At 41.9% G+C, this 15,982-nt stretch overlaps 1 protein-coding gene across 1 annotated transcript in view; it reads left to right on the top strand.

Annotated features, from left to right (window-relative positions):
• The first annotated feature begins 4,262 nt into the window (after nucleotides 1–4,262).
• The window catches only part of LOC110498826 (pro-neuregulin-3, membrane-bound isoform-like), a 323,361-nt gene continuing 311,641 nt past the window's right edge, over nucleotides 4,263–15,982 (top strand). Inside the window, exon 1 of the mRNA XM_021575470.2 lies at nucleotides 4,263–6,359. Coding sequence (XP_021431145.2) covers nucleotides 5,585–6,359 — 775 coding nt within the window. The 5' untranslated portion in view covers nucleotides 4,263–5,584. The remainder of the gene's footprint in view (nucleotides 6,360–15,982) is intronic.

The raw sequence follows: 15,982 nt of genomic DNA, 5'->3' as shown, positions 1-15,982 counted from the left end.
GTATAAGAATAGTACTTGAAACAATAGAACTCTATGAAAAATCTAGGAGAACAGGTCCGGTATTCATAGCAGATTTTGAAAAGGCTTTTGATAAAGTATGACGAATTTATATGGACTGTAAATGCCTGGACTAATTTAGGATAATCTCTTATACAATGGGTTAAAGTTATACATAGCAACCCCAGGTGTGAAATAATAAATAAGGTTTACTTCTAAGAAAGTATTAAAATGTTAAGAGGAGTAAAACAAGGTTGTCCACTGTTGGCATATCTATTTTTTTATGGCCATCAAAATGTTAGCTCTTAAAATATTATCCAACAGTAATATAGAGGGGCTTAAAAACAATGGTGTCCTCTTAAATCCGCAATCTGGATCCCTGCATAGAGAATGTAGATACTTTTTCTAACCTCTCTGGATTACAACCGAACTATGATAAGTGTACCATATTACTTATTGGATCGCTAAAAAAAATACTTTTACATTACCGTGTAGTTTACCAATAAAATTGTCTGATGGTGAAGTGGACATACTCGGTATTCTTATCCCTAAAGAAACAAAGGAACTGACTACAACAAATTTCAACAGAAATGTAGCAAAAATGCATTTTGGTCCGCCTCTTCTTCAGATGAAGAAAACCGTTACAGTTAGTCATATCCCAGTTTACCTATTTACTTACGTGTTTATTTATATAATTTATTTAATTTTATATAATGAATATGAGTTTGGGGGGGGGGGGGTTAAAAATATTAAATATGAAAGCATTAAAACCTCTTGGATAGGTGGGGCGCTAGCATTCATGAAAATACAAGTGTCTTACATCGTTTAACCTCTAGCGTCGAGCAATCCCGTATCCGGGAGTGTAATCATAGCCTCAAGCTCATTACCATAACGCAACGTTTCCTATTCATGAAAATCGCAAATGAAATGAAATAAATATATTCAAACACAAGCTTAGCCTTTTGTTAACAACACTGTCATCTCGGATTTTCAAAATAAGATTTTCAACCAAAGCTACACAAGCATTTGTGTAAGAGTATTGATAGCCTAGCATAGCATTAAGCCTAGCATTCAGCAGGCAACATTTTCACAAAAACAAGAAAAGCATTCAAATAAAATAATTTACCTTTGAAGAACTTTGGATGTTTTCATTGACGAGACTCTTAGTTAGATAGCAAATGTTCATTTTTTCCAAAAATATTATTTGTGTAGACGAAATAGCTCCGTTTTGTTCATCATGTTTGGCAAAGAAAAACACCGGAAAATGCAGTCACTTACAACGCCAAACTTTTTTCCAAATTAGCTCCATAATATCGACAGAAACATGGCAAACGTTGTTTAGAATCAATACTCAAGGTGTTTTTCACATATCTATTCGATAATCTATCAGTGGTGGCAGTTGCCTTCTCATCAGAAGAAAACGGAAAAAAAACACTGCAGATGGAGATTACGCAATAATTGCGACGGAGGACACCAAACGACCACCTGGTAGATGTAGTCTCTTATGGTCAATCTTCCAATGATATGCCTACAAATACGTCACAATGCTGCAGACACCTTGGGGAAAACGTGGAAAACGTAAGCTGACTCCTAGCTCCTTCACAGCCATATAAGGAGTCATTGCCATGAGGCGGTTTCAAAAAATGCGGCACTTCCTGATTGGATTTTTATCTGTGTTTTTTCTGTAACATCAGTTCTGTGGCACTCACAGACAATATCTTTGCAGTTTTGGAAACGTCAGAGTGTTTTCTTTCCAAAGCTGTCAATTATATGCATACTCGAGCATCTTTTTCGTGACAAAATATCTTGTTTAAAACGGGAACGTTTTTCATCCAAAAATTAAAATAGCGCCCCCTATATCCAAGAAGTTAAAAGCTTAACTTCTTGTTAATCCAGCCGCTTTGTCAGATTTCAAAAGGCTTTACGGCGAAAGCATACCATTCGATTATCTGAGGACAGTGCCCCGCGTACAAAAGCATTAAAAACATTTTCCGAACAAGCAGAGGTGTCACGAATATCAGAAATAGCGATAAAATAAATCCCCTTTGAAGATCTTCCTCTGTTTGCAATCCCAAGGGTCGCGGCTACATAACAAATGGTTGTTTTGTTCGATAAAGTCCTATTTATATCCCAAAAAAGTCAGTTTAGTTGGCGCGCTTGATTCAGTAATCCACCTGTTTCCCTCATTCAAAATGCATAGAAAGGAAAAGTCCCAAAAGTTACCAATAAACTTTGTCCAAACAAGTCAAACAATGTTCCTAATTAATCTTCAGGTACCCTAATATGTAAATAAATGATACAATTTAAGACGGAGAATAGTATGTTGATTACCCGAGATCAATAACGAAGTGCGTGCCCTCATCCACGTGCGCCGAAAAACTACAAATTCTAGCTCAATTTTTAAAGAACAAGCCTGAAACTCTGTCTGAAGACTGTTGAAATCTAGTGGAAGCCCTAGGAACTGCAATCTGGGAGGTATTCCTTTGATTTTCCCGTAGACAGCCATTTCAATGGGTGGTGACCTAAAAAAAAAAGAAATTCCGGAGGGATTCTCCTCGGGTTTTCGCCTGCCATATCAGTTATGTTATACTCAGACATTATTTTAACAGTTTTAGAAACTTTAGAGTGTTTTCTATCCAATACTACCAGCTATATGCATAATCCTAGCTTCTGGGCCTGAGTAACAGGCAGTTTACTTTGGGCACGTCATTCATCCGAATTTCCGAATACTGCCCCCTATCCCTATTAAAGCTTCAACTAAAAGAATCAGTCATATAAAAGTTAGAAGAAGTTATACTTAAACCTGAACTGGCTCTCCAGTAGATTAGTAAGAATGGCTCACCCAACTTCAGCATAAGAACTGTTCGTCGGGAGCTTCATCAAATGGGTTTTTATGGCCGAGCAGCCGCACACGAGTCTAACATCACCATGCTCAATGGCAAGCGTTGGCTGGAGTGGTGTAAATATTGCCGCCATTGGACTCTGGAGCAGTGGAAACACATTCTCTGTAGTGATGAATCACGCTTTACCATCTGGCAGTCCGACGCACGAATCTGGGTTTGGCAGATGCCAGGAGAACACTACCTGTCCAAATGCATAGTACCAACTGTAAAGTTTGATGGAGGAGGAATTAATGATCTGGGGCTGTTTTTCATGGTTCTGGTTAGGCCCCTTAGTTCCAGTGAAGGGAAATCTTAATGCTATAGCATACAATGACATTCTAACAATTCTGTGCTTCCAACTTTGTGGCAACAGTTTGGGGAAGGCCTTTGGGACCTCACTAATGCTCTTGTTGCTGAATGGAAGCAAGTCCCTGCAGCAATGTTCCAACATCTAGTGGAAAGCCTTCCCAGAAGAGTGGAGGCTGTTATAGCAGCAATGGGGGACCAACTCCATATTAATACTCATGATTTTGGAATGAGATGTTCGACGAGCAGGTGTCCACATATTTTTGGTCATTTATTTTAATTTTATATTTTTTCATAAGTGTAATGTGACTGTAAGAGGCAGGTTGGAATGTCTGACTGAAATACAAGGCAAATCAACCATTATCTTTAAATTAGTGGTGTTTGAATTTGTTGGGACGTGATTGTTTGGTTGCAGAACCAAGGGCCAAAATGCAGTACTCGTGGGCTGTGACCATGTGGGTGTTTTAGTGAGAGACAGAGGAGAACCAATTAGTATTAAAGCATAGCCCCCTTCATTATCAATCAAGGAGCCTTTCCAGACACCGCCAGACTAGGAGGCGGGGGGGATAGGAGAAGATATGAACACATAAAAAAGTCACGTGTTCTACGAACTTTAAGCTCTGCATGCTGATCTTTTTCTCTGTTTCTCTACTCTGCCACACACTTTCTTTCATACTCTCACACACACACCCCTTTTCTGACTACTTAGACTTAAACCCTTATAATTACTGCATTCACCCGCCTACATTTTTACGCTTCCTTCCTCGACTGCAAGACAGTCAGTCATAGGGAAATAACAGCAAAGCCCTGCAGATAAGGCATCTGCCTAGCACCGGGGTCTCATGGGAACTGTAAAATGAGCGTTTCATCGACTGTGAGCCGAAAAATCAGGTTTGAAGGAAGGATTTATCCCACCCATAAATTATGAGCCCAATGTTTGGTTTGTTTCTCTCACTGCCTGTGGGGAGATGTAGCGCTGCACTGCCCCCCTTCTCCTCCTCCCCTCTCTCTGTTCCCAGGGGTGTCTGTGGCAGCTCTTCTCTCCTCCGCACAGTGTGTTGTGCAGTGCCACCTTGTCTCTGCTGCTGCAGAGCTTTCTCCCACGATCTCTGCCTCCTCTCTCTTTCTCTCTCTTGCTCTCAGATTTGACGGTGATAGGGAAGGCAGTGTGGTCTCTATCGCTTTCACACGCACACACGTGCAAGCAGTGTAGGGAAGGCAGTGTGGTCTCTATCGCTTTCACACGCACACACGCAGTGTGTCGGAGAAGGGATGGGGTAGTTGTTTGTCAGTCTGCAGTCCTGGTTGTGTGCTGCGAAACCCACATTGCTCACAGTGGAGTGTTTCTCCCAGTCTGTAGCTAACAACAACAGCAGCCACATCAGTTTTTCAGAGCAGCACTCCCTCCTCCCTTCTTCCTCCTCTTCCTCTCTCTTGCTCTTTCTCTCCCTCCCTTTCTGTCGCTCGCATTCCTGCTCTCAACACCGCCGCCAGTGTAGCGTTCTGAGGTAGCAAGCAAGTAGCCAAGGCTTTAATTTTTCTACCACTATGACAAGCGGTGGACAGACAGCTGGAGAAAGACGGACAGTCCGGGAGATCTGAGGGGAAAGTCATTTGATGGACATCAGTTGGATTTAACCCCCCCCCTTTCATCCCCCTGCCAGCCTCATCTCTACAAATCCTCTCCCTCACTCTCGCTCTCTATCCAGTTCCACTGGCTCTCTTCATGTAAGATTACCATCGGCTACTAGCATTAAAGCACCGGGCTGTCTGGGAGTGAGGGGAAGCTGAGGCTGACCCAAAACAGGGAAAAAGACTGCAGAGGAAGCCCCTGGACTGAAGCATAAAAAACACGGTAAAAAAAAAGCTGTAGAGGAGGGTTGCTGCCCTGCCTGGCCTGTTTCTCATTGACAGACACACACAGGATGTACAGCTCTGATCTGAAGCTTGCCACACCGTGGATCAAAACCCTCCTGCCTGCCTTTTTCTTATGCATTTTTTCTCAAGGGAGAGTGAAGCATCTTGGGATTTACTGTCATTTCATTTCCACCTAACTACAGCGAGGCTTGCCCCGCCGGACAGCACTTTCACCTGACCGTGTCCAACCTGTGTGCGTATGAGTGTGTCTTTGTTTGTTTGTGTGTGTAATTAGTTAGCTTGGCGCCAGAGGGAGTGTATATTTGCTTACATGTGCATCCGTGTGAGCTGCTTGGCTTGTAATTACTTGTATGTGTCTGTGGGTGCCGTCTTGTGTCCATGTGTGTGTGGGTATAAATGTAGGAATTTTGTGTGGATGAATTGGTATGATGCCCAGTTCCTTGCCCCATCCCCTCCCTCCTTCCTGCCCTTTTGTCATTGGGTCCCCGGTTTGACCCTTGACCTTTGACGGCATCAGCAGGATGAGTGAGCACTCGGGAGCGAGCACTCTGGGGGCCATGACCCTGGAGGAGCCTGGGGGCGAACCGGCCTCCCCTCAGGCTCCGGGGCCTCTCCGCTGTGGGCCCTGTTCGGTGTGGCACCGGCAGCAGACCTGGATGTGCGCAGTGCCCTTAGTGATGGGCTTCGTGGGCCTGGGCCTCAGTCTCATGCTGCTCAAATGGATTGTAGTGGGTTCCGTTCAAGACTATGTGCCCACGGACCTAGTGGATGCCAAGGGCATAGGGCAGGACCCCATCTTTCTCTCTGAACCCAGCGCTCCACCCAAGCGACCAGACACTATGACCACGACTACGAAGAACACCGCTACCGCGTTTGTCTCCACCACCTCTCTAGCAGCCGACGGCACGGTCCCAGCCCCGAGAACTCAATTTGGGTTGCCCTCCAACCACTCGGCCCCGCACCTCCACAACTGGGTTGGCAGTGGCACCCGCGTGACTGGCGCCACCACCCGCATCACACGACTGCCCCCGCCTGGGGGTAAAGAAGTGACCCCACACAGCACCACGGTACTTCGGGTCGGCGGCACAGCCAATGGTCGTAAGGATAAGGACCCCCCAAACTCGCGATCCGATCCAACCTCCAAAGCTACTAGCACAACTTCGACTGCCAACATCACAACCAAGGCACTATCACCAACTTTTCCACCATCTCCCCCAGCCAAGCCCACCGGGCACTGGAAACCTGGACGCTCTGCGAAAGGGCCCGCCACACGCCCTCACCACCGATACAGAACACGTAAGTCTGCTTTTTTTGTTTGTGTGCAAATGAAATGGTGTTCACAACAGCTCTAGCATTTGTTCTATCTGGCTGATGGCATCGGAGAGCTGGTGCCCAATCAAATCAAATGAAATAGAGTGTTCACAACAGCTCTAGCATTTGTTCTATCTGGCTGATGGCATCGGAGAGCTGGTGCCCAATCAAATCAAATGACATTTTATTTGCCAAATACAATAGGCGTAGGTAGACCTTACCGTGAAATGCTTACTTACAAGCCCTTGATCAACAATGCAGTTGAAGAAATAGAGTTTAAAAAATATTTACTAAATAAACTAAAGTTTAAAAAGAGTAACACATTAAAATAACAATGACGAGGCTATATACATGGGGTACCGGTATTGAATCAATGTGCGGGGGTACAAGTTAGTCAAGGTAATTTGTAGGAAGGGGTAAAGTGACTATGCATAGATAGATAATAAGCAGTGATTACGACTGTCTTGGTGTGTTTGGACCATGATAGTTTGTTGGTTATGTGGACACCAAGGAACTTGAAACTCTCGAACTGCTCCACTACAGCCCCGTCGATGTTAATGGGGGCGTGTTTGGCCCTCCTTTTCCTGTAGTCCACGATCAGCTCCTTTGTCTTGCTCATGTTGAGGTAGAGGTTGTTGTTCTGGCACCACACTGCCAGGTCTCTGACCTCTTCCCTATAGGCTGTATCATCGTTGTCGGTGATCAAGCCTACCACTGTTGTGTCATTAGCAAACTTAATGATGGTGTTGGAGTCGTGTTTGGCCACGCAGTCATGGGCAAAAAGGAGTACAAGAGGGGAATAAGCAAGTAACTCTGAGGGGCCCCTAGTTGAGGATCAGCGTGGCAGATGTGTTGTTGCCTACCCTTACCACCTGGGGGTGGCCTGTCAGATAGTCCAGGATCCAGTTGCAAAGGGAGGTGTTTAGTCCCAGGGTCCTTAGTTTGGTGATGAGCTTTGTGGGCACTATGGTGTTGAATGCTGAGCTATAGTCAAGGAACACCATTCTCACATAGGTGTTCCTTTTGTCCAGGTGGGAAAGGGCGGTGTGGAGTGCAATTGAGATTGAGTTAACTGTGGATCTGTTGGGATGGTATACGAATTGGAGGGGGTCTACAGTTTCCGGGAGGATGGTGTTGATGTGAGCCATGACCAGCCTTTCAAAGCACTTCATTGCTAATGACATGAGTGCTATGGGGCAGTAGTCATTTAGGCAAGTTACCTTCACTTTCTGGGGACAGGGACTATGGTGGTCTGCTTGAATCATGTTGGTATTACAGACTCGGTTAGGGAGAGGTTGAAAATGTCAGTCTGAGTACACGTCCTGGTATTCCGTTTTGCCCCGTGGCCTTGTGAATGTTCACCTATTTAAAGGTGTGATCACACAGTAGTCCGAAACAGCTGCTGCTCTCATGCATGCTTATGTGTTGCTTGCCTAGAAGCGAGCATAAAAGGCATTTAGCTCGTCTGGAAGTTTTGCGTCATTGGGTAGCTCGTGGCTGTGTTTCCCTTTCTAGTACGTAATAGTTTGCAAGCCATGCCGCGTCCGACGACCATCAGAGTCAGTGTTGTAGGATTAAAAGTGTCAGTTTTAGCCTTTAGCTCGCTACGGTTGTTGCCTGTAATCCATGGCTTCTGGTTGGGATATGTATGTACGGTCACTGTGGGGACGACGTCGTCAATGCACTTATTGATGAAGCCGGTGACTGAGGTGGTATACTCCTCAATGCCATTGTATGAATCCTGGAACATAATCCAGTCTAAGCAAAACAGTCCTCTAGTGTAGCATCCGCGTCATCTGACCACTTCCATATTGAGCGAGTCACTGGTACTTCCTGCTTTAGTTTTTGCTTGTAAACAGGAATCAGGAGGATATAATTCAGATTTTCCAAATGGAGGGCGAGAGAGCTTTGTATGCGTCTCTGTGTGTGGAGTAAAGGTGGTCTTCCTCTGGTTGCACATGTGACATGCTGGTAGAAATGAGGTAAAACAGATTTAAGTTTGCCTGCATGAATGTCCCCGGCCACTAGGAGTGCTGCTTCTGCATGAGCATTTTATTTTTTGCTTATGGCCTTATACAGCTCGTTGAGTGTGGTCTTAGTGCCAGCATAGGTTTGTGGTGGTAAATAGGCCGCTACGAAAAATATAGATGAAAACTCTATTGGTAAATAGTTTGGTCTACAGCTTATCATGAGGTACTCTACTTCTTTAATATTAGACATCGCGCACCAGCTGTTATTAACAAATAGACACACACCCGCACCCCCCATCTTACCAGACATAGCTGTTCTGTCCTGCAGATGCAATGAAAACCTAGCCATCTGTATATTATATGTATCGTCGTTCAGCCACGACTCGGTGAAACATAAGATATTAAAGTTTTTAATGTCCCGTTGGTAGGATAGTCTCGAATGGAGATCATGCAGTTTATTCTCCAGTGATTGCACATTGGCCAATAGAACGGATGGTAAAAGCGGGTTACCCACTCGCCGACGAATTCTCACAAGTCACCTCGATCTCCGCCCCCTGTATTTCTGTCTTTTCTTCACGCAAATGACAGGGTTTTGGGCCTGGTCTCGGAGAAGCAGTATATCCTTCGTGTCGGACTCATTAAAGAAAGACTCTTTGTCCAGCTCGAGGTGAGTAATTTCTGTTCTGATAGGCAGAAGCTCTTTTCGGTCATAAGTGACAGTAGCAGTAACATTATGTACGAAATAAGTTAGAAACAATGCGAACAAACACACAAAATAGCACCTGTTGATTAGGAGCCTGTAAAACAGCAGCCATCCCCCCCGGCACCATTATAATTGGCCGGACAATACATGAATGTATTGCTGCTGCTGAAGAAACTCCGCCTCAAAAGGCTACCTTGTATAAACCATAGTCTAAATATGTATAAAGATGAGCTCCTCAAATGGCATGAAAGGAGGCACTCATGTAACATAATGGCATTCACACTGTGGCTGAATAGTAATCTGAGAGCACTTGATTTCCTTCCCCTCACCTATATCTTTGACTTGTACATTAACCATCTACTGCAGTGGGCTAAATCAGGGTCACAGAGTGTTTCTTGGTAGTCTTAATCAAAGCTACTTTGAAACGAAAGCATACACCTCACATACATGGTTATGGTCTTAAAAAAAGAGTACACCTTTATATTCATCACAGAAGACTGAAATATGAAAAATATTACTAACATTCCACCCATGAGGCAACCAGAGAATGATTTGGTCATTTTACTGCAGGAAAGTGCTACTGCATTAAGAATCTCTTCTCCTGCAGGCTCCACGCACTTGATATTAGTGTCATTAAAAGAATGGTTGCTTACTACACTTCTGTGAATTGGCTCTTTGACTATGGGCCTGTTTCACAGCTGAATGTGGGGGACGCAAAAGCTTTTTAGACATGTGCATCACCATGGGCAACATATCCATGTTTTGTAAAACAAATATGGAGTAAAGGTGCTTTTCGTATTCAGATGATTGATTTGAATACAGCTTTCAGAACATTCACACCTAGCCTACTGGTCAATCAGCTCACAGTCGTCTGGACACTTTCCTATGTGCAGTGCAGGCCAGTCATATTTTCATCTCCTTTTCATATCGAAAAAATGCAACCGGTATCCTATTGACACAGACTTTAAATAGACTATTGGTGCCAGTCACTATATCCTAATACTCCTTCAATTGATAGAAAGATTTAGTGTGCTGCTGAAAACAGCTGTGCATAATATCTAATAATTTGCTTATCCAAAGCCAATCAGGGTGTGTGTGGAGGATAGGCCTATTCAAGGAAATATCATGGGCCTAGTTTAATTGTATTGATAACTAGATTCTATAAAGCAAATGGATTATTGCAAGGTTGAAATAACTTTTCTTTACATGTGCACGTTTTTTATTTATTAATGTTTTTGTAGGCTCATGGATTACATTTTTTCTAATTTATTTGCCCAACCCTGTTTTATTTGTTCCGTCTTAAAGGATGTCAACTAATGCAGCACATTTGTAATTATTTACCTACACTATTCTGCCCGTATGAACACATTCATTTTAGGGCATAAGTGAGTCCATTTATACAGTGCATTTAGAAAGTATTCAGACCCCTTGATTTTTTCCATATTTTGTTACGTTACGTCCTTATTCTAAAAGAGATTACATCATTTCTCCCCCTCATCAATCTACACACAATACCCCATAATGACAAAGCAAAAACAGGTTTTTAGAAATGTTAGCAAATGTATATAGAAAAAAATATATAAATACCTTATTTACTTAAGCATTCAGACCTTTTGCTATGAGAAATTGAGCTCAGGTATATCCTGTTTCCATTGATCATCCTTGAGACAACTTGATTGGACTTCACCTGTCATACATTTAATTGATTGGACATGATTTAGAAAGGCACACACCTGTCTATATAATGTCCCACAGTTGATAGGGCATTTCAGAGTAAAAAGCAAGCCATGAGGTCGAAGGAATTGTCCGTACAGCTCTTAGACAGAGTTGTGAAAATACTTATTTTCCACCATAATTTGCAAATAAATTCATAAAAAATGCTACAATGTGATTTTCAGGATTTTTTTCTCTCATTTTGTCTGTCATAGTTGAAGTGTACCTATGATGAAAATTACAGGCCTCTCTCATCTTTTTAAGTGGGAGAACTTGCACAATTGGTGGCTGACTAAATACTTTTTTGCCCCACTGTATATATATATATATAACCTGTTGCTGCGGTGCTTCAGTTAGGGTGTGTATGAGTAAGTGTGTATGCTTGCATGTATCTATTTACACTATGTTTGTCTTTGCTTTAACGTTCTTGGTTACTTTCCCTTTTATTGCAATTTCATGAAGAATTTGATATCCAGGACATAAATATCCTATTGGTTTATAAAGTTGATTCAAGTGCATACTACTGTATTTTTTCAAATAATGTATAGTTAGTAGCAGTACACAAGGTGCAATGGAAGTTTATCACTAATTAATAAACATTTTGTCATGAAAAAGAGGGTTTGAGTTTATTTATGCAGCATACCTTATCGAAACCATTAATGTTCTCTGTCAATGTTAATACATTTTTTGAATGTCACAAGCCCGTCTGAATTACAGTTTGGCATTGAAACATAGAATGTGATCAAAACATGAGACGTTTTCAGTTAGGTGACTCAACACTTCTCCATTTTGACGTGAACACCAACCCTATGCTAATGGTACTGCCCCAGAAATTACATACTTTTTTCCGTTGAAAATACAGAATTTCAACAAGTTTTTCTCACTGGAATGTTTTCAAATGGATTCCCATGTTTAACACTTTTTGTCCAGTCCCCTCCCATGTTCAACGCTTTTTGTCCAATCCCCATCAAAGATATTGGTTCTCAATGGTAAGACACCGTGACAAAGTGAAATGAAGCTCAGACTGGCTTAAGTTAAATACGCAACTCCATGATTGTGTATTTAAAGCGGGAGATGCTGTACATGGCTGATGATGTCAGTTATTCAAGACATGGGGAATGAGGGGGCTGTCTCCATATATACAGATTCTAAGACATGGATGGAGACTTCACAGAGAATAATGTGTAAGCCTCCTCGTCGAGGCTCATTCCCATGGGGCTTTGGGTTAAATTTGGCAGAGAAAGTCATAATGCCGTTATTTTCCGGTTGAAAAACTCTGTTTCAGTTTGAGGAGACGTCACATAACCAGATTAAAACTAAGTAAAGACGTATTTTTCTGGTCGTTAAATATTCACGTTATTTCTATGTTATGACCTGGCTCAAAGACTGTGCTGAATCAAGTGTTTTGTAAGAACAATGAAGTTACATAAGATATATTTGTAATTATCATGTGCCTACCCAGGAGCAAGCAACTTAATGTAAAGTGAAACCTAGAAGGATTATTTATTATGTAGTTACAATGTAACAACCTTTGTAGACAAAAGGCTAAACATTAGGAGACAGGAGAATATTAGGTATAACCCTTTTAGTTACATTGTACTTACAATCTTTATCCACCAACTCTGTAATTAAAATGTTGTTACAACGAATATACATGTATTTAAAATGTACTTACCCAGGAGCAAGCAACTTAATGTAAAATGAAGTGACATTTTAATGACTTTGTAGTTACAATGGAACAACATTTGCAGACAATAGGCTGACCAGGAGTAGTAAGGAGACAGGAGAACATTTATCAGTTGGACTTTTATTTAATAGATTGGACAAAAAATCATATTCAAACCATTCAAATTAAATTCCCCATTTTAGACTCAAAGCAATAACTAGTTAGTGAAACGTGCTAAAACAGGGTGGTAAAGCTAGCTAGCATTTCCCAATTGTTCACTAATCTAGCTAGCAAGCTAATTGGCACAATGTCAACATGTTTTCCAACTCGGTCAATAACATTACAAAATCATCATAAAACATATATATTTTTTGGTTTACAATGTTATTTCACTATTTTGAGACTAACAATACATTTTTGCACATTATAAACCTTTTATAAATATGACAAATTAATAGACAGAAATAGCATGTGACTTCCATTTTGGTGCAGAGAAGCATGTGGGAGGTGAAGATTCCATAAAAACACAGCACTTTGATAGAGCAACAACAGGAAGTGACTTTTTCATAGCAAGTTTGGAGAAATTACCAGCAGGTTATAATAATTAACATAGCAGGTTAGGATAATTAGGGTAATGTTAGTAAATGAGTTAGCGAAAATCCTCTCCTAACCTACTCTGAAAAGTCACTTCCGGTCACAGCTGTATCAATGTGAGTGTTTTTTAGGTAGTCCAGTTAGAGGTGGGCGGTCTGTGGCGTTACTTCCTGGTGAAATCATATTTTTTTTAAATTAAACATTTAGTTAACCTATTTCTTCTCGATTTAGCTACTGACTTTGTATGTTTGCACATTCAAAAGAAAAAAATAAGAAGTCAGAAAAATGCTGGGCTGTCAGCAGGAAGTCGCATCAGATTGATCTCTCACCTCACATACTCTCCTCTGCAGCCAGAAATGGAAGCCACATGCTTTTATGTTTATTGACCGAGTTGGAAACTGAGTTGACATTGTGCCAGTTTTTAGATTGTTGGCCAGCTGGGTAGCTACGTTAGTGAAAAATTGGGAAATGCTCATGTTTAGGATGGGGGATCTGTATGGTAATGCACTTAAAGTGGCCATGTGCCGGCGTTTCAGGAATGAAGGACTGGATCAGGGTGACAGTAGCATAATTTCTATATCACTCAGCCCCCGTGTCCTCTGGCCTGTGGTTGGTCTAGATCTAAATTAATCTCTCATTGTCCTGGAGAAAGACATGCTCTCTCCATCAGGCACCTGCATATTTCACTACTTGTGTTCCAAATGGCACCGTATTCCCTTTATAGTTCACAACTTGTGACCAAAGTAGTGCATTATAGGGAATAGGGTGCCATTTGGGACGTATTCACTGAAACCTCACATGGCGCCGTTCTTCATCTGTTCTTTTCATCGTTCCCCCTCTGTCTTGGTGAAGGTCAGTCATTCTCTCCATAGCATTGTCTTCTACCTCAATCCATTTTCTCCTGTCTGTTTCTGTTAATAACTGAAGTTGATTGGGACAGAGTACTTTTAACTCCATGAAGAGTAACAAGAGACAGGGAGTTAAATCTTTGGAGTTATCCACAGATGTGGGAGGAACCTCTGTCAAATTTCCCAGAATGTTCTGTTGCAGGTTTATTATTAAAATGGTTTTGTTTCAATAGCTGTGTTTTTGCATGTATATCGATTGTAGGTAGGTAGACCCATGTACTGTATTTTTGACCCTACTATGACAGGTATTTTATATGTAAATTATAGGTGAAGTGAAGGTGCTGGATATATTCATGCAACTTGTATTCCAATAGACATTGTGTATCACATTGCAAACCACCATAACATGACACATTAAGAAATATTCAAATAAAGCTTTGTATTTGTATTTGCCAAGGCAGCAGCTACTCTTCCTGGGGTCCAGCAAAATTAAGGCAGTTTATACAATTTTAAAAACATTACAATACATTCACAGACTGTGTGCCCTCAGGCCCCTACTCTACCACTGCCCCATATATATACAGTACAAAATCCATGTGTACGTGTGTGTATGCTATCGTGTGTGTGTGTGTGTGTCTGTGCCTATGTTTGTGTTGCTTCAGTCCCCGCTGTTCCATAAAGTGTTTTTTTATCTGTTTTTTTAAATCAAATTTTACTGCTTGCATGAGTTATTTGATGTGGAATAGAGTTCCATGTAGTCATGGCTCTATTTAGTATTGTGCGCCTTCCACAGTGTTCTGGACTTGAGGACTGTGAAGAGACCTCTGGTGGCATGTCTTGTGGGGTATGCATGGGCGTCCGAGCTGTGCGCCAGTAGTTCAAATGGACAGCTCGGTGCATTCAACATGTTAATACCTCTCATAAATACAAGCAGTGATCAAGTCAATCTCTCCTTTACTTTGAGCCAGGAGAGATTGACATGCATATCATTAATATTAGCTCTCTGTGTACATCCAAGGGCCAGATGTGCTGCCCTGTTCTGAACCAACTGCAATTGCAAAGTCCTTTGTGGCACCTGACCACACGTCTAAACAGTAGTTCAGGTGTAACAAAACTAGGGCCTGTAGGACCTGCCTTCTTGACAGTGCTGTCAAGAAGGTAGAGCAGCGCCTTATCATGGACATACAGTGGTTCGACTACTGCGGGTACTGCGGCACAACTTGCATGGTGCCGCAGAATTCTATGGCAAGTTATTTAATTGCCAACCACTGGTACCATTAGTGCTAGTTTGACCACCAGAGGGTATCTTTGGGAAGCAGTTGATAGCCTTCAATAGTGGCTGTACTAGAGAATTTAAAACTTTTTTTGTAAGAAAATAGTGTATGGGACTGATTACAGGCTACAGTAATGGGACGCGGGAGACCGGGGTTCAATTCCCCGACGGGAAGGAAGGAGTAGGCTGTCCTAGTAAATAAGAATTTTTAATTAGACTTGCCTATTTAAAGGTTACACTAAGAAAATAGCATTTCTAAGCCCTAATTGTATAATTGTAGTCTAACCAATACCCAAAATGGAGATCCAGTGAAAATAACAATCTTGTTGATTTATCAAGACTAGTCCCCGTGCTTGTCTCAGAGCAGCGTGAAACGGTGCTACAATAGTTGTGGGCTATTTCTTTGAATCCTATTGCTTCTAACTTCAATATACTCTTTAAATAAATAAGACCTACACCACTTTCAACATCCCATTACTCAACACTAGTGAGACTCAATAATTACATATAGAGGATTGTAGGATTCTAAATTAAAATCTAAAGCCACCTCATGGGTCTCCCAGTGGCGGCCGGCGCAGGTATCAAACCTGCGTCTGTTGCAAGGCTATGTATCAAGCCTACAGAGGCAGGTTCGCCGGCCGCCACCAAGGGACCCATGAGGCGGCTTTGGGTTTTAATTTAGAATCCTACAATCCTCTATATGTAAGTATTGGAGAGTCACGTCATATTTTTCAATAAACTGTAGGTGACATGAGTCTCACTAGTGTTGAGTAATGTGCTGTTAAAAGTGGTGCAGGTCTTATTTAAAGAGCATATTGATGTTAGAAGCAATAGGATTTGA

The sequence above is a fragment of the Oncorhynchus mykiss genome, chromosome 20 (genome assembly GCF_013265735.2).
Source record: "Oncorhynchus mykiss isolate Arlee chromosome 20, USDA_OmykA_1.1, whole genome shotgun sequence".
Lineage (NCBI taxonomy): Eukaryota > Metazoa > Chordata > Actinopteri > Salmoniformes > Salmonidae > Oncorhynchus > Oncorhynchus mykiss.
This window is presented reverse-complemented; position numbering and strand designations above follow the sequence as displayed.